Source organism: Harpia harpyja, chromosome 3, assembly GCF_026419915.1.
Source record: "Harpia harpyja isolate bHarHar1 chromosome 3, bHarHar1 primary haplotype, whole genome shotgun sequence".
NCBI lineage: Eukaryota > Metazoa > Chordata > Aves > Accipitriformes > Accipitridae > Harpia > Harpia harpyja.
The window spans coordinates 66,281,215-66,309,049 of record NC_068942.1 but is presented as its reverse complement, the minus strand read 5'-3'; the positions used below and the strand labels follow the sequence as shown (position 1 = coordinate 66,309,049).

The 27,835-nt window shown below is 40.4% G+C and overlaps 2 protein-coding genes and 1 long non-coding RNA gene across 3 annotated transcripts; 2 read left to right on the top strand and 1 right to left on the bottom strand.

Moving 5' to 3' along the window:
• The first annotated feature begins 3,036 nt into the window (after window positions 1-3,036).
• Window positions 3,037-10,604, top strand: LOC128139926 (alpha-1-antitrypsin-like). Its single transcript, XM_052783064.1, has 5 exons — window positions 3,037-3,137; window positions 3,876-4,562; window positions 5,058-5,328; window positions 6,060-6,207; window positions 6,942-10,604. The coding sequence occupies exons 2-5, from the start codon at window positions 3,893-3,895 to the stop codon at window positions 7,146-7,148; spliced, it is 1,296 nt and encodes a 431-aa protein (XP_052639024.1). The 5' UTR covers window positions 3,037-3,137; window positions 3,876-3,892; the 3' UTR covers window positions 7,149-10,604.
• A 5,831-nt stretch (window positions 10,605-16,435) lies between these two features.
• On the bottom strand, window positions 16,436-19,363 carry LOC128139928 (uncharacterized). Its single transcript, XR_008234556.1, has 2 exons — window positions 18,592-19,363; window positions 16,436-16,943 (listed from the first exon to the last, which is right to left on the bottom strand). It is a non-coding gene; the product is annotated as an uncharacterized LOC128139928 (long non-coding RNA).
• A 1,813-nt stretch (window positions 19,364-21,176) lies between these two features.
• LOC128139927 (alpha-1-antitrypsin-like) lies at window positions 21,177-27,613 on the top strand. The gene is made up of 5 exons (XM_052783066.1): window positions 21,177-21,397; window positions 23,073-23,742; window positions 25,250-25,520; window positions 26,178-26,325; window positions 27,340-27,613. Exons 2-5 carry the CDS (start codon window positions 23,085-23,087, stop codon window positions 27,529-27,531), a joined length of 1,269 nt encoding a protein of 422 aa, XP_052639026.1. The 5' UTR covers window positions 21,177-21,397; window positions 23,073-23,084; the 3' UTR covers window positions 27,532-27,613.
• Window positions 27,614-27,835: the final 222 nt, after the last annotated feature.

Genomic DNA, 27,835 nt, shown 5'->3' with positions numbered 1-27,835 from the left:
TAGTTTTCAGCTGGGGTTAAACCACAATAGTCCTTTAGGACAACTTATTGTCCACATGACCAGTTTGTGTCATTCTAGGAAAATGTATACTACGAGTTCTCACTATTAAAAACCCAAAGTTTAACATTGCTGAGAAACTATGATCTGTTTTTCCAGCACACAGAAATTTTTAATTAGTGGAGGATTTTTTTTTTCTTTTTTTTCTCTCTCGCTAATATCTTGGCAAGGTAGGAAATTATATAATGAAAGGAAATAAAATGCAAAGCTATAAAAGCAACAAAGCCCCGAAAACAGAAAAGAATAAGCATTGGCTGTCTTGGAGGGTAAGGAATGAATTATGTACATTATCTTTTATATATCTAGTTTTTTGGCATAGTGGAACCTGGAAAAGGAAGTCCTCTGGATGAAATAGCTAATTGCTGGGCAACGTGGCATCACTGAATTGCTATCCCATGATGTAGTAAAGCTGCAAATCATAGTCCCATGATGGTCTCCAAGCTATAGACCACAATAAATGTTTTTGCTATTGCAAGCAACACAAACATTTCCTGATTTATGTGGTTTTAGATAGCATCAGAAGGTAGTTTCAAACAGACCCAGCTTCCAGAATCTCTGAGGCTGATAAATATACCTTTGGTTAGAAAGTGAAGAAAATAACAAGGAATTATAAGCAACGTAGAAAGAACTTTGATTCTCAGCAGAGGTTATGTATATCTATGTTTTCCTTTAAAGATAAGATATACTACAGCATTTCATTGCAAGTGTGAGGTTCTGGTAACAGATTGAGACTGAGGCTACAAAATTGTCTGATATCCCAAAGAAGGACATTAGCAGAATGTTGTGGTTGTAAGGCCAAACATTCAGTCTTTAGGAAATACCAGAATTAATACCATCCAGGCTTGATGTAATAAAAATGGCTGCAATAATGGGAATAGACATAAGATGTTTTTCCAGCGATTTAATAGCACAGCTGTAGAGACAGTCAGAAGTTCTGGTCTCTTGTCTCACTTCTGGGACTGGATATATTCTAATGGCTCATTTGTTTCTATCCTCTGCTAGTGCCTGCCCTTTCTTCCTAATTGTCTTCTCCAGGTACTTACCCACCAGCTCTCATCCCCACCTTCCTTTTTTCCACTCTGTGAGACGGTTGCTTAATCTTCAGACCTGCAACCATTTCTTCTCTGCAGCTTTCATTATGGCAGGGGAGCATTTCCAGCAGGCCTTGCATCCTCCCTGTCAGCTGTTGTGCCTTCCCAATGTCTTTCCTCTTGATGGAAATTTAGGTGTATATATAAGCACCATGAACGGCATAGCAGAGTTTATAGATCCTCCTTGAACGGGTACCAGTGACATTCAGTAACATGCAATTTTACAGGGAACAGCTTTGTTTTGGTGCTCCAAGGATAAATGTAATGGTGGGAGGAATGAATGCAAGGGGACACATGCTGGCTTGTGTTTCTTGATTGCCTTTCAGAGTTCCATTACAGGTCCTGAACTTGGACCACAGGTTGAAAATTTCTACATTATTGCAGTGCCAGTATGAGCTAAGAACATCTGTATTGGTATCTGTTTCCTTGCATGCATCCCTAGTCAAAAAGGAGTCATCCTTCGGGTCATCCCTCCATTTACTGCCTTTCTGCCTCACTGTTAACAAACAAGCTGATCTCTCTTAATTATTGGATTATTGGTATGAGTTTACAAAGCATGCTGAACTGGAAATACTCAAGTTCCTGTTTTCCATCCTGTAAATCTTATTCACTGTTTTATAAGCTGTAATAGGCCAGTGACCACATGCATTGCTGTCTACTTTTTGACAGTTCATAATCCACTTGTAGTTACTAGGCAATGGCTCAGTGATTTATGGGTTACAGATATTACCCTCACTTCAAAATCTGATGGTTGCCATCAACCTCTTGGGGTGTTCTGGCAATGTGGAATCAACGGGATGCAGATTGCATATTTCACATCTGCATTATGGGAATGACACTATAACTGCTAAGTGGAATGACAAAACCATCCTACGCAATGGAATCCCACAGGGGCATCCAGATCTGTTAAAATATTCATTTCCTGCCTTAGTTTGTCCTTGAGTGATCTGTCCATATATGATATTCAACCCTGAATATCATCCAGCGATGCAACACATCGTCTTTAGCACTGGCTGAAAGGTGAATTGGCAGCCTATTTTGTGTGCTGCTGGGGTCCATTTCAGTTTCATATGGTACAGAAGACTAAGCTGAGGAAACAAGATACTGACCATATTTGTCTCTTTGCAGTCAGTCTCTGGAACTGTCCAGTGTATGTGTTGTTTCTTAGCTGTGGTGGTTTTGTTGTGTATTTTCTAAAAACCCAGGGGAAAACTCTTCACCAGCTCTTTAAATACTCAGTCACAGGTGATGGCCAACAGCAGTGAGTGAACAGCGGTACTGTGTGACAATGTCTCACTAGAGTTGTAATGCCACATGTTATTCTCTAAAGAAACCTGGAGACCGTTCATCAATCACATACTGTCTGCTCCCCTTCAGAAAAGGCCTGAAACCATTAAACGTGGTGTCAAAGGTTGTGACTGAGGTACACAGTAAGGCAGAAGGGCTTTCTACATCCAAACCTTGTTTTGAAATCCTGACAGAGAGGTTATGACTCTGGCAGTGTCCTTGTCCCATTTATTGGTCCCCCAGGACCAAGCTAAGAGGATGGTCTGGCAGGGAGGCTGTGCTCCCTGGTAGGCTGTGCTGGCAGCTTCGTCCCCTGCAGCCAGACCCAGGCAAGGGGTGGCCTTCACATAAAGTCACAGCATTTGGCTCCAGCCACGAAGGGTATGGCTATGGCTCTCCTGCCAGGCACCCACAGCAGCAGGCTTCTTGTGTCAATCCGCAAGCGTGGAAGCAGCAGGAGATAATAGTCCCTGCTCCGCTCCCTCTCATCTGTAGCCCCACCACTCAGCACTGTTAGCTGGTGTCTGGGTTGGACAAACTGTCCAGAATATCTAGTGTCATAACTGCTTGCTGTGCATCCTTGCTGGCAATTTTTATTTGAACTAATTAATGATTAACGGGGGTGCTCTGCTTAATGCTGCCTAATGATACTGAAGAGAAGAAGGAGCAAGCAAGGCACAGCAAGATCCTTTTTGTAGCACTGTAAGTACCCTTTTAGTTTTCCCTTGGATCATTTGGACATTTTATTTCGGGGGATTATGTTATTGCCTCGGAAGGGCGCCTTTTTACATGTAAACAAAGGGATATACCTGTCATGCAGAAAATCAAAACATGCCAAAAGCCAGCAAGAACTGGCTGCTAGGGAAGAGGATACTTCACATAATTAAATAAAAATTTGTTCTGGAAACAATAGAGATGCCTATAGACTTTGCTACCACAGTGATCCAATATTTTATCTTTGAAGAAACTGTAAAAGTATTTTGTAATTTTGGTCCTAGACAGTATGATCTGTGTTTATATCATGTTTTTGTTTAACACAGATTTAATTCTCTAATTATTTGATGAATTGAGGAAGACTAAAAGGGCTGCAGTAGCCATCCTGCAGTACTGAGTACAAAAACAACTTCTACCAGTTACTCTGGGGAAAAGGTCATAAGCTTCCAGTTATTTGCAAATTTTAAAAAATTCAGTCTTACCCTGTTTTTTAAAGGATAATATGATCAAAATGACCTCTTTTGAGAGAGTACTTCGTTATACAAATAGTGTATCAGGAGGCATATTTTTTCTGGGAATCACTGGCATGCATCAGGAGTGTGAAATAGGAAGTGTGGGATTTTGGAAAACAGGTGTGTTCTGAGACCCTCATTTTACTTGGCTGGAGCACACAGCATGAAGAAATTAATTTCCATGCCATGTTTTGTATGTCTATCTCTTTTCCAGAAACAGTTAAAAGGAAAATGAACCCCACCTTCTCCTTGTGTTTATTGCTGGCTGGTTTGTATACTATTGCCCAGTGTCATCAGCATCCTCGCTACCGCAATAAGCAGGATGATCCTAAAGGGACATATTACCCAGGACGCAGTTCTCACGGGGAAGGAGTTTATCCAGTTAACAAAACCTTTGTCAAACTAGTTCCCAGCAATGCTGACTTTGCATTTTCATTTTACAAGCTGGTCGCATCTGAAGCAACAGATCAAAATATTTTCTTTTCACCCATAAGCATCTCTGCTTCCTTTGCAATGCTGGCACTTGGTGCCAAGTCAGCGACACTGACGCAGATTCTGGAAGGGCTTGCCTTTAACCTGAAAAAGACTCAGGAGCAGGAAATACATGAAGGCTTTTGCCAACTCCTCCACATGCTGAACCGTTCAGACAGTGAGCTCCAGCTGAGCCTGGGCAATGCCCTTTTTATAGAAGAGACGCTAAAACCACTACAGAAGTTCTTGGATGATGTCAAAAGCTTTTATGAATCTGAAGTCTTTTCTACTGACTTCAACAACTCCTCTGGTGCTGAGAATCAGATCAACAGTTACATTGAGGAAAAGACAAATGGGAAAATTGTTAAACTGGTGGAAAATCTTGATCCTCTCACTGCAATGGTTCTTGTTAACTATGTCTTCTTTAAAGGTAAGAAATATCAAAGTGTGTGAAGGTTGTAACTTAGATGCCTAGTGCTTACTACAGGGAATGAAAACTTAAGAGAAAGAAACTGTAGTTTAAATATTTTAAATGGAGGAAACCATGTTCAGTATCTGGAAGATGTTGCTATAAAACCATGTATACTTGTTGTCAGTATAAATATGTCCGCACCTGGCTGAGTGAAAGACTGGGGTTTTTTTAACAAATATCTTTGTTGAGTTTGGTAAATTCTTTAATGTGATTATAGACTCATGCTTTAGTGAAAGATGGTGTTTTCAGTATTATCTGCCTGTAGTTGTCTTTAAGCACCTGAAAGAATAATAATAATAAAAAAAGAGCTGCAATGCTGTAACACCTGAGAATGCAGTACCCTGAAAAAGATATTTGCTCTAATCAAAGGAAGGCTGTGGGACTAAATCCTGTTTTATTCACCGTGTCCATTCCTCTTTGTATTCCATTGAATTATTTTCTTTTTGTCATAAGCCCATTGGGAGAAACCCTTCAGTACTTCATATACAAAACAGGAGGATTTTTTTGTGGACCAGAAAACATCTATAAAAGTTGACATGATGTATCGAAAAGGTTACTACAGAAATTACTTTGATGAAGAGCTGTCCTGTTTGCTGGTTCAGATACCTTACAATGGAAATGCTGCAGCATTATTTGTTTTGCCCGACGAAGGGAAGATGAAGCAGGTGGAAGATGCTCTCTTGAAAAGGACTGTATCTAAATGGGAAAAGTTCCTCCAAGACAGGTAACTGGTTTTGCTAAGGTGAGAGGTGACCAACATTATAGATTAGTAGCGTTCATCTCACCAAGACAAAACATTAAAGGCCAGGTTATTTTACTGAACTCTATTCACTTAATGGTCCCTCTCCGTGCAGGACTTCCCTTTTCTTAGTTGGAAAATGAAAAAGAGCTGTGAGTAATGAACAAATAGGGCATTGAACATGGGATGCATCTTGGGTTAAGTTCCTGGCTCAATCACATGTTGCTTAGCACCATGATGAAGTTAACAGACCCTTGTTTCATATGGGCATTGTGAAACTACAATGGAGTAGCTATTGGGTGTTAGGGTGTTGAAGGCATTGTATGTAAAAGCAGAAATTTTATTAATTCACCATTACTGCAGCTATTTCTGTCATGGCCCAGGCCCTGTTGTATATTCGAACAGCCTTAGGACAGCTAGCTATTATCTTTTGAAAAACACCTGCTACCTGGCAGTAGTAGCTCTGTTTGCCACAGAGTTGGTATGGTTGTGTCTTCCACCCCACTCCTTGAACCCTACTGTGGAGGCAGAGGATAACGAGCTCATTCTGCTCCAACCCTCCATGTTAGATAGCTAACCTGGTCAGAAGTGCTGTCTGAACCCTGAGAGCAGACTTTTAACATTTAGAGAAATAAATGTGAAGTGTCACTGTACTGAAGCCATTGAGGAGTGTTACCTAGATGAGAGTTTGTCTGTATTTGTGTTATTTGTTACAGAAAAATACATCTGCACATTCCAAAATTTTCTATTTCTGGTACCTATGATGTGAAAAGGATAGTCAAACAAGTGGGTATGATTGATCTATTCACTGAACAAGCTGATCTGTCAGGGATTACTGAGGAGCCTGGACTGATGGTTTCAAAAGTAAGTCAGCACGTGAAACACAGCGACTACAGGATTTCTTTGTTCCGAGGAACCTGACATTAATATCCCATGAAAAGCTTATCCCAGTCTCTCTGAAGCATCACTCAATCATCAACAGCTGCCAGCCTGGAAACAAAGCAAGCCCTATCTTTCCTAAACCTGAAGCCACACATGCTTACAAGGGGTTATACATACGTGGTTCGAGAAGGAAGAAGACATATGTATAATTAAATGTTCTTTTGGCTACTAAACAAAATTATCTAAAGGTAGCACATTAGCTTTGGTAAAATTTCCTCTAATTCCGCCTACAGAGGGCAAAAGGCTGTTATTCCTGCCCTTCTAGTGCCCTCAAAAAGTTATTTTTTTCAGCTAGATGATAGGGTAAATTCACAATAATACATGAAGCTGCCAAAGGCAAAACTAAGTCTAGGCTAAATTACCAGGTTCCTTTGCTTCTAGAGTTTCTTGCGATCAGTCATCTTGAGTGCTCTTTGGCTGTCTGCTGTTTGAGGGTTACTCTCTGCACACGCAGTGAAGGAGGCTAGCAGGAGTGGTCTGATGGCTGATTGCGCTGCGGTGGGAGGGGGAGCGGCTGGTGATGACCTTCCCAGAGGCTGGTGCTGCCGGGTCTCACCCCAGACAGGGGTCCCTTTGGCAAGAGCGAGGAGGGTGACAGGCTGCTCTATTCTTGCTGGGTTGTCAGCTGGAGGCTGGTTTGCTTTGTGTCCTTGCAGGTGATCCACAAAGCCGTGCTGAATGTTCATGAGAATGGCACTGAAGCAGCAGGGGCCACAGTGAAGGAAGTTACCTGGAGATCTGGCGATTTTCCTCACCCGCCTCGAGTCAGATTCAACAGGCCCTTTCTCCTCATGATTCTGGATAAATACACCCGCACCGTCCTCTTCATAGGGAAAATTGTAAACCCTCTGAAAAATAACTGATTGACCAGAGGACATGCACTTACGCACATTGCTGGCTAAATTCCCATGATCCAGCAAAACATTTGTGTGTGCATACCACAATGTACTAGTGCTCATCTTTCAATCATTATCCTTATATACATTATTAATCCCTGAAAACACAGAAACTATTTTTCCTTGTCCAAAAGTCACTGGTATTTCCTCCAGTCTACAGCCAGGTATAGTTGGTAGTGTTAATGAAAGACAAGTCACTTTTCACCAGTTTTGTAACAAGCCCTTCCTGACATGCTCCCATGGGGTATTTGAGATGGTTCAAAGTCTCTGGATGATGTAGCTATTGCTGTACACTCACGGTGTGTGTACAGGAGAGCGGGAGAAGGGAAGCAGGGAAAAGGAGGTGCGAGGTATAAGTCCTGCCTGTTTAATCCGCTAACCTTTGATGACTAGTCTTAAATGCAGATTCCCTTACTATCGAAGTGAATTTCCATTAATTTCTTTGGTTTTTAACCAAGTATGGCGTGAAGCTGCAGGATCAGTGACTAGGACACTGGAGGACACGATGTAAAGGGTTGATGAGTGCAGCTGGTTTAGCTTGCCTCCCTCTGTCTCCTCCTCAGTGGAAGCCCTTCTCATGAAGACAAGAAAGTTGTTTTTGATTTACAAATAATGTTTATTCTACTAAGGAAGGAAGACATACAAGCAAAAAGACTTTGTTTTATCTTGCTAATATAGCTATTATTGCCCTGAGATAAGTGTGGTGGAGCAGTCCGTGACATAGCACCAGTTTCCTTTTTATGGATTTGTTGTCACTGTCATTTCTCTTTTCTCCTACTGATGCCACCTTCGCTATCACACTTTTCAGCTAGATTTGTTAGACTGTGGTAGAAAAGAGGAGGAATGAAAAATTATAACTCCAGAGAGTTTGTGTTTCCTCAGTAGGAACAGCAGCTTTCCTAGGGACTGTTAACCTGCTTTAAACTATCATAGACACACATACAAAATGCAGGTGATATTTGAGAAGTCACCTTTCTAAATGTTAACAGTGGATTACTGTTACAGAGTAAAAACATATTGTGAATTGACATTTGTACCTTTTCACTTAAGGTTTCTCGAGTCTAACTTATTGCTATTGTGTTGTTTTATACTGACTCAATTGATAGGATTTTAACATACCAGCTACACTAGATAGTTGTGCGGTTATGAAAGGAAAGAAACACAAATCAGTAAATATTTAAATTATTTTATTATTTTTTCTTTAATTTTTTAAACCAACATCCTTAGCATGGCTTATTAAAATACAGAAAGCCAATGAAAGCATTTAAATTACAGATTGATTAAATCTCTTGCTATAGAGTATTTCAAACCAGTAGAAAAAAATGTAAAAAGCCTCTTAAAATGTCTGTGAAAAATATAACCTAAAAATTATGCTGAATATTTCTAAAATATAATTGTCTTGATTGGTTTGGGGATCTTTATTTTCTCTGACATTAAATTAATGCTATCAATATTAGTAAATTGTAGCTGTAAGTATACAAGTAAGGAATATAAGGAATAACCTTTCCATGTCTATCTGCTAGCCATGTAACACTTGACATTCACTCTCAAAGCCCTCTTGAAAATCATGTAAACCATTGACAAAAGTTTCTTACTCATAACTGTATTTAGTCTGTTCAATATTTAGTAACAAACAGTTGGCTTCATACCTCTAAACATAAAAGGACTTAGTCTTGGTGCAATACAGATAAACCGATTCTACAGAAGATCATTTAAAAGTTCTTGGCAAATCTCAGGGCTAATTCAGGACAGCATGCCAAAGGCCAGCTTTGCAATGACAAATGACTCCGTAGGCAAATACCAAGAGACTTTATGTTTGTTGTTCCTCACGGACCTCAGATCAATAGTCTCTGTTTGTTAGTAGGAAAAAATATCTAAATGATATTTTGCCAATCAGATCTCACTTTGAGAGGTAACCTTGTTGCTCAACTCATTTGAAAGTGGGTGGAGAAAAATCAAGCTGAATTAAGAACTAGATAATGCAAAAATATCATATTTGTAGGCAGTCATCTTCAAATGGGAGTAGGGACCCCATACATGCATCTTGCCTTGGTTTTCTTTCTATTTTGACGAAAATCAGGGAATGCCTCTCGATGAAATGTGCAGCAGACAGCAAATTTATGCTCTAAATAATGGGTACAAATGGATTGCACAACCCCACCAAAGCTGAGCCTTAAGGTTGTCACAAATCCAGTGCAGCCATGGTTTATTCAGGACAGTGTTTCTTCTTTCAATCTGCTGGGTTTTTTGCTTCTTCATTCCTGGATTTTTGTTTCTTGGTTTGCTTGCTGACTGAATTTCGTGACCAAGAAGCCTCAGTGTAACAGAGGAAGGACTTTCCTTCTAGCTAGTCAAGAGTTTCTGCTGCTGTGTGCAAGTACTGTGGTGCGCCACTTCAATGCAGTGACGTTGCTGGAGGATGGAGCTGGCCTGATGAACCACCTGAGGGACAAAATGCAAAGGACATCTTCTAACCCAGCCTGCACTGAATCCTACGCACAAATCTGTTATGGGAGTGCATGCAACTATGCGTGCACAGGAGCTGCAGCCTCAGCACTGCCTAAGTGGACCCTAAGAGAAATCTGTGATGGTATGGCTGAAAGTAGTCTTCTGTAAAGGCTGTTTTAAGTTAACAGCCATAGGAGAAGAATTGCCAGCACAGCAGAAGCTTTGGAACAACACACACCGAGCCGCTAGCTTTCTGAAATAACGAGAAAAGGAAAATACGCATTGTGGGAATAACAGTAAACTGTGTATTTGTTGTCATAACCAGGAAGGAAATATCTAAAGAAGTGAAACAAAGTCTAAAAGCATAAATAAGGAGCTCAGAAACCAGGATTAATCCATGGTGGAGAGAGATTTAACCCTTACGTACAAACTATGTGAAGTTCAAAAGACATTGTAAGAAAACTAGCAGGAATTTTGAATAGTGCTACAGATCATAAAAGAAGGAACAAGCAAAAAGATGCGAAGTGTATATGGGTGTGGGGGCAGAGAGGGAAATAACATGCTTGAAGTAAATCAAAGAAAATAACATATTTCAAACAGCCAGTGGTTAGCGCCAATGCGCAGGTCTGTCATTGTTCCCAGTGCTGTGCTGTATCTGCTAGGAAGAAACTAAAGGCATATAACATAAGCAACAGCCTTAAAGGTCATAGGGTGAAAAGCAAATTGCATATTCTGCTGGAAAGACCTACTAATGCTCTGTTAAATGTAAGCACAAATAAGAACCCATATTTTGACAATGGTAGAAGGCACAGACTGCTTAATGACAAAAATCCCTGACAAAGCTGAGGCCTATAGTTCTGATGTCAGTGTATCCTCATCAAACAGGTGATATCATAGAATCATACTATAATTTAGGCCCTTTGCAAAGTAATCACCTTTTAAATTGTTTTCTAATGTATAACAACTAAATAGTCACACCTTGTTAGCATTGTTTTGTTACTGAATAACCTATTATGTTCTTGTACTGTACGATACTGTTCTTTCTGCATGTCACTCAGGACATAATGACAAAGAAAAATTTTAGCAAGGTATATAAAGTTCTGGTGGGGATTGACCCCGTGATACTTCAGGGATGGTGGGGTAAGAGCGTCCCCTTAATGACAGCATGCTTTTCCTGGTGCTCATCATTGATCAGCACACCCACTTCACTATCTTAATGGGAAAATAGTTAGCCCTGCAGGAAAATAGTGCTGTTCATGTCACAGACCTATCACTTGGGGGTGTCCGATTTCTCAAGATCAGGTGCCATGTATTTCATTATGTATTCAGAATCTAGTAATTGTCACACAATTAGTAATTAACAGATATTCCTGGGCAATACTATGTGAATTTCTCAGCTCTAGAAGAACTTGGTGATTATTCAGGGCTGAAAATCTGGCTTCTATTGCTACCAAGAACTTGGCAGCTATGAAGGTGCTGTGGCCAAGATCCATATAGCCAGTGTCCATCATCTGCTAATCACACTAACGCCTAGACTCAGGAAGTCCTTGTGAGAGATGTATTGCTCAAGGCAGTGCTCTCCTGCAGCCTTCACAGAGCCTTGGCAACCCCAAATACCACATGCGTACCTCTGGCATATGTCAGATGGAGTTACCAGCAGCATAATCACCTATGTGAGGTATGGTTGGGGCTCAGAAAGGGGCATCTGAAGGCATCAACAGTTTGATTGTTGTAATGGATCTAGAAAATGTTTTCTGGAATGGAGTGTATTTAATTGTACCACTCGCTGCTAAGAGACTGCAAAAGCCAGACCAAAACAAATGAGTGCATTTCACACAAGCATTTCCAAGCCTTTTTAATGGAGAGCCATAATGTTAACTTAGTAATTCTGCTATATGTTAGATTCCTGGCTTGTGCTCTGTCATTTGGCCAGGAGAAAAAGTATCTGCGGGGAAGAATGGAAGGTCCGTGGTTATTTGACTCCTGCAAAGGCTTGGCAAAGAGTTGTATTTCTCTTCTTCAGACACAACATGGTTTGTTCATTTTTGTCTTACATATAACATGATATTTCTTTCCTATTAGGAAAATATATATGAGGACAGTACAGTATCATGATAATTGGATGTTGATGCACACAGGCCAATCAATCACTAGAAGTACTGTTGCCTTTTACTCCTTTACTTTTCTTGTTTGAAACTTCCCTCCTGTGCATGCTGAAGTTTACATGGTTCCAGGCTTTGGCTGCAGCTTTCTTCCGGATAAAGATTCACAGGATGCTTTTCCTGAGGACCAGTCTGGTTTCCCAGAACTGCTTCCAGATTATGGCCTCAGAGGTTGAAGTTACAGAGCTATCAGAACATCTTACTAGCTCTTCCTACTTCACCTTTCCAGGAATAGCCACATGCTTCAACATCCAGAAATCTAAGATTGCCATAAACCAGAAACAATTTCATAAGTCAGAAACGATTTCAGTCATAAACCATTTCAGTCTGGGGAAAAGGGCTGGGAAAGAAGTAGTTTTACATCATCCATCAGAAATGGATGGCTCCATAAGCAAAGCATGCTCTAGATGAGGCTGTTGGCTTTCCATCCTATTCTTCATATCTCTCATTCCCTCTGGGTAGCTGACTTTGACATTTCTTATGAGATTTCTCCAGTTTAAATGGACCTGCAAGTGTTATGAGTTAATCGAAAAATACATCTCAGACTTTTATCACAATACCTTTAGAAACATCTAAACCACTAGATACCTGCATTGAAGAAAGAGCAAAAGGAAGCGACCTCCCTCAGAAGATAATTTACAGCCTCCAGGATTTTTTTTACCTTCTTATCCAGCTGCCTTATGCTGTGTGGAGTGTAACCAATAGAACAAAGAGCAGAAGAGGACACCTTCGCTAAGGGGGCATCTTGCAAGTGGTGTGAACATGAGATAATACTTATATTAGAGCCCTTGTTACCTGTGTAACTTATGGTACAATTTCTTATTTCACCTGTGTAAAAGGGTGGGCTTGACAGTGGTGATAAAGGGAATCACCGGTCTGCAAAGCAAGGACTGGAAAAATAGCTGCTGTTTGAAAAGGTGAGAAAATAGAAATGTTCTTAGAGGTTATGTGAAGAAACATGTCATGTCTTGAAGAGCACTGCTCTTCCCTGAAAAAAGACCGAAGTCCATGGGGAGCAAGTGGGAGGGAGAGGAGAATTACCAAGGTGGCCAAGATGTCTACATTGTGCTGTGAGAGGCAGAGGCACAAGCTGAGGTCCCTCTTGCAGCTGCCATGAGACAGGGCAGCAGGGAAGCCAGATCAACCTGGCAGTACGCTGGGGCTAATTAGCTTATCTGTCTGGGCAGGCCACCATGCAACATAGATTTCGAGTCTTTCTAAGGCTTGACTGGAACTTAATTAGCAGATGTTAAAGCTTTTGGCATAAATAAGCCAGAAAGTGATGCCAGTGGAAAGAGAATCAAAGGAAATGATTGTAGGGGAGAAGTTTTAACACTGAACTTTTCACCTTCATCAGTTAGATGTTGTTTAGTCACGGGACACAGGCTCAAACCTGTACAAGTGCAACTGCACTGTTGCTTCTCCATTGCTTGAAGTCCAAAGGTTGGCTGGGGTTTGGCCCTCAGATGCCGGCCACATAAGGTCCTTAAAGCTTTAAAACTTGGAAACACAGAATAAAGATTCTGCCCTTCTGTTAACTTTCCAGTCCTGTGTCATTTTTATGTGACACTTTCATTTGCATTGTCTTTTATTTATGTACTGTATGGCATATATAAGGTTTTGGTTTTAAGCTTTTGAATCTAGTTTTTGCATGTCCTTGAGTCTTTGGGGCAGGCTTCCTGAACTTCTTTCTCCACAGTAAGCTCATGTGTAGGAGCTGGCAGCTGATGTGACACGATAACTTCTTGCTCCTCCTTCCTTATTTTGGAAGTACGTGGGAGTCTCCCTGCACCAAGCCGGGTAGCAGTTTTAGAGCACTGCAGCAAATAGAGTTTCTCCTCTGAGACGTATTTGTATCTGTTCTAACTGGCAGCAATTGCCACCTCGGTATCTGCTCACAGACTGCTCCCTGGCAAGCTCAATGAGGTGATGGTTAGCTCTCTCTTTTTGATTTTGTAGATCTGGTACAGTGGAGTTAAACCCAGTGTTTAGTTTAGACCCATTTACATCCAACCCATTCAATAAAGTCCTATGAATCATAAAAAGTGACTCACTTTTTGACCAGTTTTTGGATAGTATAACAGGCTCCTTAAAGAAAAAATTCACTTTCTGCACTGAAAAGAAATTAAGAAAAAGAGGAGGACAAAAACACAGTTGGGGTAAACACACATGCAGTTTTAACTCTTGCTTCTTTAAAAAAAAAAATCCTTTCTGTAGTTGTGTTGCTGTACAAAGGCATCACAGATATACGTCTTCATTTAATTCAGCACAGCAAAATTAAAAGAGCAAATAAGTTCAGAGGCAGTAAGAGACATCTGATATGTCCTATGTTTCCATTTTTTGACATTAAAGACTATGTTTACCTAGTTTCTTTTTTACTGACATTGATCCCCAAAATGTTCTTCCCATGATCCCCAAAGAAATCCAGCTGTTTTCTTTCCAAAGCGCTCCAGTTGTATGTGACATGTGTGCTTTGAATGGAGGTGGAAGTTGTGTGGGGGAAGATGATGAAAGGTCAAGAGAAGTTTAAGGGGAAAACAGCCTCTCTAAACACTTCAGTATTCACAGAGTTTGGCAACACTGAACTAACCACTGAGACCTAAGCCTTGTATCTCATTTCTGTGGGCAAAAATGAGGAATTATTTTTGGCACTCTGTGGATTTAATGGGTGTTCCAGTCTTTCTTTAGGAACTACTTCAAAGACATTAATTAAAACCCTTTTTTCTCATTGTTTGCATGCTGGTCTTTGAGTTGAGTCATAGATCTGAACTAGCATAAGATTAACCTCTGTAACAAATATTGATGGCATTCTATGGAGAGATGGGTAATTTTCATGATGGTTTCTTACTCAGAGGTCAATTCTATTCCTCACTATCTTGTAGATGACAGCCAGCAAACAAGTCCACTGTGTGATTAAGTTTCCCACATGCTAACTGGTCACCCCAGTGAATAGTACAGCTTGAGAGCTGTAAATTGCTTAAACATCTCCTGGAAAGCAGCAATGTAGTTGAAACCTGGCTCACCTCAAGGTAGCCACCAGAAATGCTGACTTCACATTTAGGCTTTACAAGCAGGTTATGGCAGAGGAAGGTGACAAGAATACTTTATTCTCTCCTTTGAGCCTATCTATTGCCTTTGCAATGCTCTGCTGGGGGGGGGGTCAAAGGATCCATGTGGAGCTGGCTCCACAAAGACCTCACCTGACAGAGACAGAGCAGGAGGTCCATGGAAGTTTTCTTTCAACTACTGCTAAGCAAGGTCTAGCTGAGTAAATGCAATGCCCTGTCTGTAAATGACAGCCCAGAAGTTTCTAGACAATGACAAAGAGATGCATGGTACTAAAGCTGGCAGAAACTGAAGAGAAGATCAATGAACAGTTTGAATGTAGAAAATTCTAATTAGGAACATATTTTTACCATGCGGTGGTTAAATACTGGAAAAGGTTGCTCAGAGGGGGTGTGAAATCCCTGTCCTCGGAGGCATGTCCCTGAGGAACCTGATCTAAGTAGACATGTTTTGAGCAGAGGGGTGGACTAGATGACCTGTGGGGAAATCACACTGGCATGCTTCTTGACTATGTTTTCTTTAAAAGTAAAATATGTTGTACAGAGGGACAGTTTCTGAAATATAATGTTTTAATGTCTGATTATGTTCCCCAAGTTTTAATATTTCTCTGCCATATTGATTGATTATAAGGTTGCTGCAAGAAACCATTGGACAACACAACTTGACAGAATTTGAACAAGATTTTAACACTCAGTTGATGCATGTGTTTTCTTAGAGGAGCACAGCACACCTCTTGCTCTCTTTTCTACTTCAGTCTCTTTCTGGCATTTCCAGTTCTTTGCTCTCCACTAGGTCTCTTTCCAGCCCCTGGGCTGGGTTTCCTCAGATGCAATCGCTCCAGGGAGTCACTGCATCAGGGAACTCCCTTCACAATTCTGCTGTCCAAGCCCTGTACCTATGAAATTTGCCCACTTTCTTTGCAGGATGTTCACAAAGCCCTGCTTGATTTTGCTGGGAAGCACAGGGAGGCTGCATTAGCCAGGGCTGCTGAATATAGGTTTACTTCTTGTCCTCTAACTATTCAGCAGTCATCATTGTGACTGCAGGTTAAACTGTCTGTAGCAAAAAATGAGGAAACCTTGGCTTAGAGTTTGGGGTTTGGAAATCCATGTAAGGCAATTTCCTGATCTTGCACTCGTACTATGAACATCAACATGTGAACAAAAGAAAAGGTCTCATTTTTAAAGTATAAATGAAGATGCTGTAAACTTAAACGTGTGACTACCTATCTCTGTGCAGGCCTAGTGCTGCCTTGAGGAGCCTAGCTCTGCGCTGTACTCAGGGTTTTTGCACCCTGACACAATGGTACATGTTGGAGATGTTACAGGCTTAGCGGCTTGGCCACACGGATTGTGGTGATCCAACCTTTTGACATACCCAGACAACTAGAATATTAATTTTGTATAGGCATTGCCAATGTTTAGCTTGAAAACAGCCTCTATCAAAACTCAAAATGAGGAAGGTGTTAATCTTATTAACTGAGACCTGTTTTTAAATTGGACAGGGGGAAGCAAAGTTTGTATGAGAAGACAACTTGAAATTGCAAGAATTCAACCACACAATACTTGAAAAGCAAAGAAAACTTGCAAGGAGTGATCTTTATTTCATATGCATACATGCATCACTAGCCAGCTGTACTAACAGATAGTGTGCCAGCAGCAAACTGTCAGATTAGGCTGGGCTAATTAAACCTTATTACTTTTTTTAGGCACAGCTCATTGAACAGCCACTGTGTAAGTGTTCACAGAAATTCACCAATTCTTACAGCCCTAACCAAGCAAAAACATGAAGCTAGAGTTTTCTTCAACAAAAATAAATAGTAGAGGTGTGATACGACAGTCACCTTAGACTCTTGGGAAGACACCCTGCATATAGTTTCTTTTAAAAGAGGAATTACTAAGCAGTGAGCTGTGCTTAAGAGGCATATTGCACTGGACATGTGCTCAACAGGTTCCTAAGGATCAGCATTTTTCTTGTGTGCTACCTATGGCAGCACCATGGCCAGCCTGTCGCTTACGTTCAGGTGTGGTCCACAATGCCCCTCTCCTTTGCATGCACTTAAGGAGGACTCTGCTTCTGACTACAGCTGTGTAGAGAAAAAGAATAAGCATTTAAGGACACATCAAAGAGGCATTCACTCTTTTGAAGTCTGACATAATCATGCACTATTTTGATGCATATGGTAAATGTTTTGCCTCGAACGAACTTTAGAAAACGTCATAGTCAAAACTGCCTAAATGAGATGAGGCTGAAAAACAACACTGCTGGTGCAGGCACTGAAAGAGACTGAAAAAGTGACAAGCTGCAGAACAAAAAAACCTTTTAGCAGCTGAAGAGCAAGAAATAAGGAGTGGATGAAAGACCTAGAGTGAAATTTATAATGAACGGACAAAGAAAGAGGGCAGATTTCAAAGATTCCCTCGAGCCTAAAAAAATATAAAGAACTTTGTCAAACGTGCATTACTTAACAGCTGCTGGAGATAAGTTTGGTCACACAAAAAAACCCCAACAAAAAATCAACACAGTTGCCTCCCATGAAAATACAAAAACAATACACCAGATCAGAACAACCTTGCATGTGAACTATGTTTATATTAGAGCTAAGAGCAAAATTGTTTTTCTTTAGCAAATATGCTAAAGAGAAAAAAGAAGCAAGCCAGTGAGAGACATTTTAGTGCATCCAGAACCTGTGTTTGCATGTCTAACGTAAGATTTTAAGCTGCTGTTTTTAGAAAGTCTCTTTTAAGCCAATCATTACTACTCAAAAAAAAAAAAAAAGGGTTATATAACAGCTACTTAGGACCAGTAAGACTTTTCCATGGACAAACTTTCCACTAGCGTAACTAGAGTTTTCAAAGCTGGAGTCTTAAAATTATACTCTTTAAGTCACAGCAGGGCTCCTGGGTAAAAACATGACTTGGCCAGCAAATACCAAGCACTTTAACATTTCTTTCAACCATCTGCCAAATGCAAGCATAAAGTACAAATGATTATTAAGACATTTTTTGTTTGGTTCATAAACATGGATTTAGAAAATCTGTTTCCAGCCATTCCAGTATATTTCTCTGAATCAATAAATACTGTACATGGACAGGAAACTTTTGAGAGTTTAATGAATGAAATAAAATGGGATCATATCCTTTCTTTACTGAGGTTTTAGAGCTGAAATGTTATCTTCAAGGCTTTGCAATATGAAAATGGAAGCAACCATTTTGCACATCTCTTTATAACCGAGTTGTGTTTCTCCCTGTGATTCTCTAGTTGGGAGTGCTTTTTACATAGGTAACTATTAAAAGAAAACAAAAGAAAATCTTGAATAAATTTTAAAACTATGAAATACAAAATTTGTTATCCTAAAGTCATTATTTTAATGGCAGTCAGGAACTGAACTCCAGCTGTATTATGCTTGACTGACATGTGAATCCCAGTTCTATCTAGATTCAATAAGAATCATAGATCTACGTTCCTTCTGAATAATTTGACAATACTATTAATCATCTGTAATTTCCATAGTCATTGTTTGAAATGGATGTGTTTACCTCTCAAATTATGCAAATTATTATTAGACTCATTAGAGTAACAAGCTCCTGACTTACTGGTCTCGTTAATCTACAGTATAAATGAGCATGCAGGACCTGTCAAATGGGATAAGAGAACTAAGACAAATATTTTTGGAAAAAAGATATGCAGGGAAGATTCTTATGCGAACCACCAGCAGGCTGAGCGTGGCTTACCTTCCATGCATCCTTCTTCCCTGCTGACTTGAAGACCGGGAACAGGCAGACCTTTTAGTCCTGTTGTAAGAATAGAAATTCATGGGAAAATCTGACTGCAGTCATGTATGTCTTCCAGACATACTGTAGGTAGGTTCTTCAACCTAACACTGACTGCCCCAAAGCCCCGCTCTGGCTACCTGAGAATGACTGCATTCTTTTAGCTAGAGTTTGGTGCTGGGGTAAGCAATGGTGAATTTTGGCAATGCCTATACTGTCTTTGTGGAAAGGACATGAAGACAGCCTTGGGCCAGCTGATACAGAGTGGTTCATGTCTATACCAGATATGTGATATATAATGTGGATGTTATAGATATTCTGGAGTGGGGTGGCTGTGTCTGCTCTGCAAGCACTTGGTCCAAGTCTTCCCTTGGCCAAGGCTGACATTCTGCTGCCTTGAGACATTGCCATTTTTTGTTTTGCTTTGCTTTTCTTCCAGAGTGCCCAAAATAACAGGTGAGTTATGTAACAGCCTCAGAAAATGTTTGTGGAATGATGCTGAGGGTGGGCATTGCATTCAGCAGGGCATGGATGGCACTGCCTGAGGTTATAAAGCTTGCAGAGCATTTGCTGATGAAAGCAGCTAGGCAGCTCATACCAGAGACACTTGGAGTAAAATAGTATGAGTACAGTCACATGGTCAGGAATGAACTTAGGTGTAAATCAAAGTGGCAGTGTAGGCACATTTTGCAGATTACTCTCTCCAGAAGCAGGCCCTGTGGTGGACCAGCTGTTGGCTTACAGAACCTCTGTTGACCTCCCTAGTAGACAAAGGACCTCTTCTTCAAGCCACCACCTCATGAAAACACTGATAATTGAAGCAGAGACAGATTTTGAAAGAGTTTCAAAGTCAATCCACGTTGACTTTCAACAAGAGAATAATACAGATGAATGTCTGAACAGTGAAAAAGTTTGCATTTGTGTCTCTGCCACAGTTTTCTCACTGTACTGAGGCATGCTTTGGTTTGCCTCAGTCATGCAGGGAATCCAGAATTACCCCCAACCCTTGCATACAACTCTTCTTTACAGCACTGAGTCTCTCTCCTGCTGCCTTGCTCTTCAGCTGGCTGTGCAGCTGCACAGTGGACTTCACTGCCCAGGCTTCCACTTCTGATGTGACTAAACCAAGGCTCAAAGAAAGCCTCTGAGTGTGGGACTGTTTCTGAACTGATGCCAAGTTCATTTTGAGGGAGAAAAAAAAGGGTTGCATGTTACTTACCCCTTCTGCTCTGCTTTTCATAGAATAGAAAGTTAGCTTGGTTTAGCATGTTGTAGCAGGTGTCCGAGCTGCATGGTCAGGAAACTAAAGCCCCAAGGCAGGCCACAACAGACCTCAGGAGATGTTTTAGCACTTGTGTCGTTAGCTAGCAATAAGCTAGGAAGGTAGATATCATAGAACATCTGCTCATGGCCATGGACCTCTTCTCTCCAAAGTGCGTTTGTCTATGGCAATTATGCATGTTTGGGGCCAGCAAACATTAAAGCCATCTGGCCCTGTGATCACTGATTTCTACCTGCTCTGCATGGCTACATGTGGATGGAAAATAGTTTCATCAGCATTTATCTGCATCCTCAGATAATTTTGGTTTGATCCATGTAATGTTTAACAGAAGCATAAATTCTTAATGCTGCTCAGCTGTATGACTAAAGGAGCAGCACAGAACAGTCAAAGGCCTGACTGTCTTGGAGCACTGTGAGCATTTCACTCCTGTTTCCTGAAAGACTGCATTTATGCAATCAAGCATTCTAGCTTATACATTCATTTAATTCAAATACAGCGGTTTTGTGGCTGGCAAATAGAACAGTCTGCTCCATGAAGCCTCACCTGACCTACACAAGGGGTCCAGGGGACATCTTTACAAGAAGGCTGAGCCTTATTGTCCGAGACTGCCTTGATTTGTTAGTGTTTAATGTGACTGGGTTGCTCTCTTCCGTTATTTGCTATTCTTTGGGAGATTTGGAACTGTGCCTTGGTTTACTGTTTATATATGTTACAACAGTTGCATTTGTTCAGTATCATGTTTGGGCACTTGCAGTGATGGCACACATTTTATACAGCTTTTTCAAGTGCTAAAGTCTATGTTAAGTACCTTTCAGATCTTGATATATTAGGTGGTTCTTAACAGAGATAGAAAGTATTATTAGGTTGTGAGGAGACACTGTGTCTAAAAGATTACCATTCAATATACAGCTAAAATTCACCATTCTTACATGAATGAATGAGGTACCCTTTTCATTACTGAGGCCAGAGGACTCATTGTCTTCTTAATAGTAACCAGTGGGGTCTCTACTGTGTAGAAATAAAAGATGAGATGTTGACACTTAAGTGGAGTCCTGTAGGCTGGTGCTCACAGGTGCTCCCTGCAGCTCCCTTACCCTGACCATGGCCTTCAGAGCTTAGTGCTGGGCAAATTTGCATGCCTCCAGATGACCAGATATCTCCATCTCAGGTAATATATAGGGCAAAGCAGCTGACCTTGGCACAGAAATATTTCCAATAAATATTTGCTTAGGAGTTGCATACCCTTTGGGATGTAACACTCCACTCTACTGACCAGCTGGGCCCCGTGGTCTTTGCTCTGTTTGGAGTGGTGTGGACACATGCATATGATGTCCAAGAAAACTAGCTTCATCAGCATTCAGCTTTGTCCTTCTAGGTAATATGTATTTGAAACCGTGTAATGTTTAACAGAGGAAAACAGCAGTCTGAGTAAAGCAGCAAGAAACAGTACAACCCATACAAGAGCAAGACCCTTCTGAATGTAATGTAAGTACCCGGTTATCTTTACCTTAACGATTTTGATGCAGCTGTATGGCATTTAGCTAGTGAGTCATGAAGCACATCTGCTTTCAAGGGTGAAACCTCATTTCTAAACATTCAAATGACAGCAGAACCTAATTTCAAGAAATATTGAATAGCAAATTGTGGTGATACATTATAGCAGCTCCACAGAGTATAACTCTGCTCTGAATATTTATCCCCAATAGCTCTTTCACTTCTAGAAGCAATCTGTTTCATTAACAAGGGGGAAGTATTCTGACTTCCCATCTGTCTATCTTATTTTTCATCATTACTAATGTTCCCTAAAGCTTACAACCACATAACCGAAACTAAGGTGAATGAGCTGTCTTACACCAACACGGTCCAGACAGGATTCACAAATTGATTTTGCTATGCCAACCTACCCTGTAAGTCCTGATTTACTCAGATCTCACAGAGCAAAGCCGTGGAGGGACAAGCTGGCTCCTTTTCAGCCAAATCTTAGTGGTCATAGTGCTGACACAAGGTGGGGGAAATCCCAATAAACATCTTATCTGCTCTGCTGAACCCATGTCTCTGGGTACCTTTGCCATTGACTGGGGAGTGAGCAGGTAGCTCGTGTGATCTTCTTCCCTGAAGCTGTTCTGCTTCAAGTAGGACATTAGGTGAAGGCTATTTGGAGTTGCTCTTCTAGTCATTAGTACAATTTTTAATTGGAATAGCTCTCTTTTCTGACAGGTTAAACATCAGAGATGCTACAAATCATGCCAACATGTTCTTGGTCTAACCTGTTAAAGAGAAAGCAATAAACAAACAAACACAAAAAATTGCCACAGTTATCAGAAATGGCCAAGATGCCATGATCTAGTCTCTTTGCTGAGCACTACTCTGGCCACGGGGCTATTTTCCTTAAGAAAGGAGGCTTTCCTGCTGATACAAAGTTTGGAAAGACAGGAGGGGCCAAGCCCACACCACTGACCTCACCCTCACATGACCGGGATGGGAGGGGTACACGCAGAGAGGAATCCATCTGGAAGACATGTGTCACATGAGTGGCTGTTAAAAATAAAGCAACATATTCTGATCTAATCAGGTATTGAAGCAGAAGATTTTTACCAGCTCTCTTGTTATTAGTCACTTTTTATATTAAAATGAGTCAGGAATGAGAGAAAGAATACCACTTTGAGTGCTGCAATCTCGTATTGTTTTCCATTGACATAGCACTGTCATTTGACGTAAGCCTCATTCAATCACTAATAGCATAATAATCCTGAGAGTTCTTGGAGATAAACATAAAAGAATTAAGAGCCGCTCCTGATGTGCTGCCTCACCATAAAATGGATTTACACAGAGACAAAAAAAACCCCAAACCCAGCACCTTTTCACTTGTTCTCTCCCTCTGACTCTTTTTTTTCTTTAATACTCACGTTTTTCTCCAGTAAGAAGGGACTTCTGTAGCTGGAGTAAAGCAGAACTGAAGTAGGCAGCAATGGATAGGAATTACAGATAAACTCAGAAGCACAAGGATTTAAAAAAACATTTCCATAGTAAAGGAGCATGTCAGGAGATAACAGCGATTACCAGAGAGCTGTTAAAGGTAGTAGCAGATAGAAATAAAAGGTAAGATGTTGACACAGCTGACCTCCAGCACACAAGACCATTTTGTTCTTTGTCCACACAGTAGCTGTGAAGGATGATGAAGGCCACCCTCCCACTGTGCTTGCTGGTGGCCGTGCTTCACCTCGACGTCCACAGCCTGACCCAGAGTGACCACCACAATGATGAGCCCAGGGCAACTGACCCCCAGGAGCAGCATCCCCGTGAGGGAGATCCTCTTGGGTCCTGCCAACAGATAGTCCCCAGCAACACAGATTTTGCCTTCCGGTTTTACAGGCAAGCAACCACCCAAGAACCTGGCAAGAATGTTTTCTTTTCCCCAGTCAGCATCTCCACTGCCTTTGCCCTCCTGGCCCTGGGCTCCAGAGCCACCAGCCAGGCTCAGGTGCTGGAAGCGCTGGCCTTTAACCTCATCGACACCCGCGAAGAAGAGATACATGACGGCTTTCATCATCTCCTCCTCTTGCTGAACCGCCCTGGCAGCCAGGTGCGACTGAGCATGGGGAATGCCCTGTTCATGGACAAACAGCTGAAGCCACTGAAAACATTTCTGAAGGACATCAAAAAACTGTACAAAGGAAAAATTGTTTCTACTAACTTCCAGAATTCCACTGAAGCTAAAAAAGAGATCAATGACCATGTAAAGAACAAAACCCATGGGAATATAAACCAAATACTTAAAGACCTTGATCCAAACACTCTAATGGTAATTGTTAACTACATTTATTTCAAAGGTAAGTTACATAGGTGTTACTTACTGCAGTTACCTCACTTTAACCCGTACTAAAACGAATACCCCAGATTATTTCTGAATTATTTTTAAAAGAAAGACCAGTATTAAGATTAGGCTATTATGATAAGGAACATTGAAAGTTCTCATGCTTTGAAAGCTCTTCCATATCTAAATTTTTCTAGCATATGTTTAGGCTCCTAAGCATAAAAGTTCATTTATTTTCAATCTTCAAGTTTTAGGGAATTGCCAGAGCACAACAGATTTATGCTTTTGTAAATTTTTCTGTCAGACTTTATCTAATTATTTAAAAAATTACAATGTTTTCACATGTTGTATGAAGTAGAAAAATAAATTCCAAAGATGCAGATTAACAAAAATTGCCAAACACTTTAATTTACTTACAGTCCATGCCTATTAAATGGGTAGGTGTCTCTGGAGTTGGAGCCTAAATGTTCTACAGCTTATCATCACATTATACATATCCCAAGAGGTACTTGTGAATGCACTGCTTTGGCAATGATTAACTTCCTCTTAGATGTTATTTCCATTTGTAGCAGCATGCAGGACATACATGAAAATTACCACCCAGAAAAGCATGTTTGGAAATAGATGATCTTTCAGCAAAACAGATTTTATTTCAAGTACTTCATTAAATTTGGGTACCCTAGTCTCACGTGCCCTAGTCTGAGGCATTTCTTTATGATACCAGAGTATGCTTTTTTTACTGGGGGGGACAGGAAGGAAAGTTCAAACTTATAAAGTAACCAGAGTACGGTAGAGTTTACATTCCATTATTTATTTTTCAATTTTATCTTATTTCTATTTAGTATTAAAAAAAAGAGAACATACTTACAGAATGGCAAGGTGTGATCCCTGTGTATTTGTTCAGTGAATGACCTGATTTAATACAAAACAAAATACCATAGAAAAATCAGTTGAATAAACATCAAGAGAAAACCATTTTGAAGATTAAAGCCCTTGAAGCCCCATTCCATTTACTGTAATGCAGTTATGATCAGGCCCAAAAGTTCAGGTTGCTCTTGCATGTAAGCTTTTCCTTAGTGCTACAAGATGAAGAACATATGAAAAAGCATGGAAGGAGCTTAACATGCTACCTTTTAAAAGGCAGACATCTGCTGTGGAACTTGCTTTACAAGCAATGTTCTGAAACCAGAAAGTAACTTGTTAGATCCTGGCCAGCTTTCATTTTCTTCAAATATAATGTAAGGTAATATGATGAAGTTACTTCATTTAATTTATATCTGACTTAGAAAGGTGTCATACAAGTCCATATGAAATTTAACCTGGGATATTTAGTTGTTACTGGACACAGTACAGCAAAGATGACAGCGAACAAGATCTTTAATAAACTTGGAATACATTGGATCTTCAAGTATGAGTGTAAATCTTCAGATATGGGTTTATCTGGTGTACATTAGTCTGGGCTATATTAATATATCCTCCTTGAAATAAGCATTTGATTGCATTCTTTCTCTTTTGGTTTTAAGCCTACTGGGAAAATCCTTTCAGTATTAAGGGGACTCGCAAGGATTATTTCCATGTGAATGCAAAGACCTCAGTTGAAGTGAAGATGATGACTCGAGATGGATTTTATAAAACATACTCTGACCAGAAGCTGTCTTGCAAGGTGGTGCAGATTCCTTACAAGGGAGATGTTGCAGCATTGTTTATTCTGCCCAATGAAGGAAAAATGAAACAGTTGGAAGATGCCCTGACAAAAGACACTGTGTCTAAATGGGAAAAATCACTTGAAAGACGGTAAATATGGAGTTTTGATTTTATGATTCAGGGTAGTCAGAGTCCAGTCTGAATACTATGATCAGGTTTTACAGTTACTAGCCTTTGCTGTTGATTGCAGATTTAAGCAATGGAATAGGTATAAAGGGACAGACCAAATGATTTAATGATTTGATACTTTCAGCAAAAGTTACAGTCAGCATTGATGAGGGAAGAGATCCATGAGCTGGGTAATTTAACACACCACCCCCACCCCCCATTTTCTAGTTGATATTAAGTGTTTCCATTTCCCTTGTCTCAAGCACAATGTGTTAAGAGTGGTAATACTGCGACATAGCAATCAGATCCCTCAGAAGGAATGGGGGATGTGAATTCCAAAAGAAAAAACCTGCAAGACTAGAAAGAGAATGTAAACTTAGTCCTAAAAATGCTGGCACCACCACTTCTTGCTCTACCATCAAGTGACCGTGTTGCAGAATCATACAAGAAAGCCCAACTGATATCGTTCTCCTTTCCCATTCTCCAGACCATCATCTTCCCATCTTCTTTTTGTTGCCATCTTTTTCAGATGAAAAGACTAATATTTTAGCACAGAAGAACCACCAGCAAGTTGGGAGTCTTCAGTCCAAGGCATGCTTTGATTGCAATAACCACCATAATTTTCTTTTGAATTAACAGGAGAATAGAAGTGTATATTCCAAAACTATCAATTTCAGGCACCTATGACTTAAAGAAGATGTTCATGAATCTGGGTGTAACTGATGTGTTTTCTGACCGGGCTGATCTGTCTGGAATCACAGGAAGGCTTGACGTGAAGGTTTCAAAAGTAAGTTTGTCAACAGAAGCAATGGTCTATGGATTCCTCAACACCCAATTGTCTTGCCCTAAGCTAAGTAGTGAAATTTTACTAATTGCTAGGGCTGGCTGATACTCTGAACTAGAACATTTAGCTGGTAAAGTAACTTCAGACTTTTTCAAACTTCTCCAAGATCTGGAGATAAGGGTACCGTCTTTGGACTGACAGGCAAAGGTTGGGAGGGGTGTAGCATTTGTCCCAGAAACTAAACACGGTCCAGTTTCTGCACATGAAAGGAGTGCCCATGGATATCTGTACTGGGGATGCCTTGCATTAGCAAATCTAGCAGAAAAGTGGCCTTTTTTCTAATATGTGCATTCTATAATTTTAAAGGATTTTAAGACTTCTGCTGCCATTGAAGGCCCTGATGATTGCTAATCATGTAAGAGGGACCAGACTTGAGGAAAACATCCCATTTCTGAAAGTAACGTGAAGAGAAACAGATAATGTGAAGAGAAACAGATAAAGTGAAGAGAAAGATTAGCATTCTTACAGCCATTCTGAAAGCAGCAATTACAATGTTCTAACATTTTGGGGTAAAAAAAAAAAAAGATTAAAAATGCCGAACAACAATTTTTTAAAAGAAATTGGTATCAAGGTTGAATTTCTACTGGCTAAACTGTAACGCACATGCTGTTAGGGAAACATACAGAGCAGTTCTGGAGCCCAACTTCCTTTCCCTCTGAAATTGTCATTCCTTGTGAATTTGCTTGAATATTCTACTTTCAACTAATTCCACAAGGTGTGCAGTCCCTAAGGTCTGTGTTGGATATACTTGTGCTGAGGAACTCTAAATGCGAGAATACTTGCTTATTGAGACAACATTGCTAAAAAAACCACCATGGGCTATAGTGGCCTTATTCCTGGTTCCTGGCCTACCAGCCATTTTTATGAAAGGCAGTAGCTGAATTAACCTAGTGCTAATTTTAATCATTTCACACCTCATACTCCACATACGTTAATTCTTGCTCTATTTCCTTGTAGGCTGCTCACAAGGCCCTGCTGAAGATCCACGAGAATGGTACAGAGGCTGCAGCAGTCACTGGCACAGATTTTCTTCCACATTCTGTTCCTCCTGTTGTTAAATTCAACCGTCCATTTTTGCTGTTGATTGTTGATCAATATACTCAGAGCATTCTCTTCATGGGAAAAATTGTAAACCCAACTGAAAAATGACTGGTCTGTGGCTGGTCTTAGTGATTTGAATTGCATTCTTCATGCTCTTATAGTTCAATGTGATTAAAATTATATCAAAACAGTTACTAACAATTTTCTTTTTCCAAAGAAACAAGACAAGAGTGTGGTCATTCTTAAGAACACTGTTCTTGCTTCCTCCTCCACTAGAAAGTAACCACTGAGATACACCTATTCATGAATTATGAAGAATTTTATAAATCAGCCTTTTAATGACCAGTGTATGCCATCTTTGAAAAACAAGGTAAGTATCCAGCTGAGAGAATCAGTTTAAAACATTTTAAGT

What these genes read in the sequence shown, in the direction of transcription:
- LOC128139926 (XM_052783064.1), top strand. Translation starts at nt 3,893, where the DNA reads ATGAACCCCACCTTCTCCTTGTGTTTATTGCTGGCTGGTTTGTATACT. An exon ending in TAACTATGTCTTCTTTAAAG is followed by an intron (nt 4,563 to 5,057) that starts GTAAGAAATATC and finishes TTTTGTCATAAG; the next exon opens with CCCATTGGGAGAAACCCTTC. An exon ending in CTGGACTGATGGTTTCAAAA is followed by an intron (nt 6,208 to 6,941) that starts GTAAGTCAGCAC and finishes GTGTCCTTGCAG; the next exon opens with GTGATCCACAAAGCCGTGCT.
- LOC128139927 (XM_052783066.1), top strand. Translation starts at nt 23,085, where the DNA reads ATGATGAAGGCCACCCTCCCACTGTGCTTGCTGGTGGCCGTGCTTCAC. An exon ending in GAAAAATCACTTGAAAGACG is followed by an intron (nt 25,521 to 26,177) that starts GTAAATATGGAG and finishes TTGAATTAACAG; the next exon opens with GAGAATAGAAGTGTATATTC. An exon ending in TTGACGTGAAGGTTTCAAAA is followed by an intron (nt 26,326 to 27,339) that starts GTAAGTTTGTCA and finishes ATTTCCTTGTAG; the next exon opens with GCTGCTCACAAGGCCCTGCT.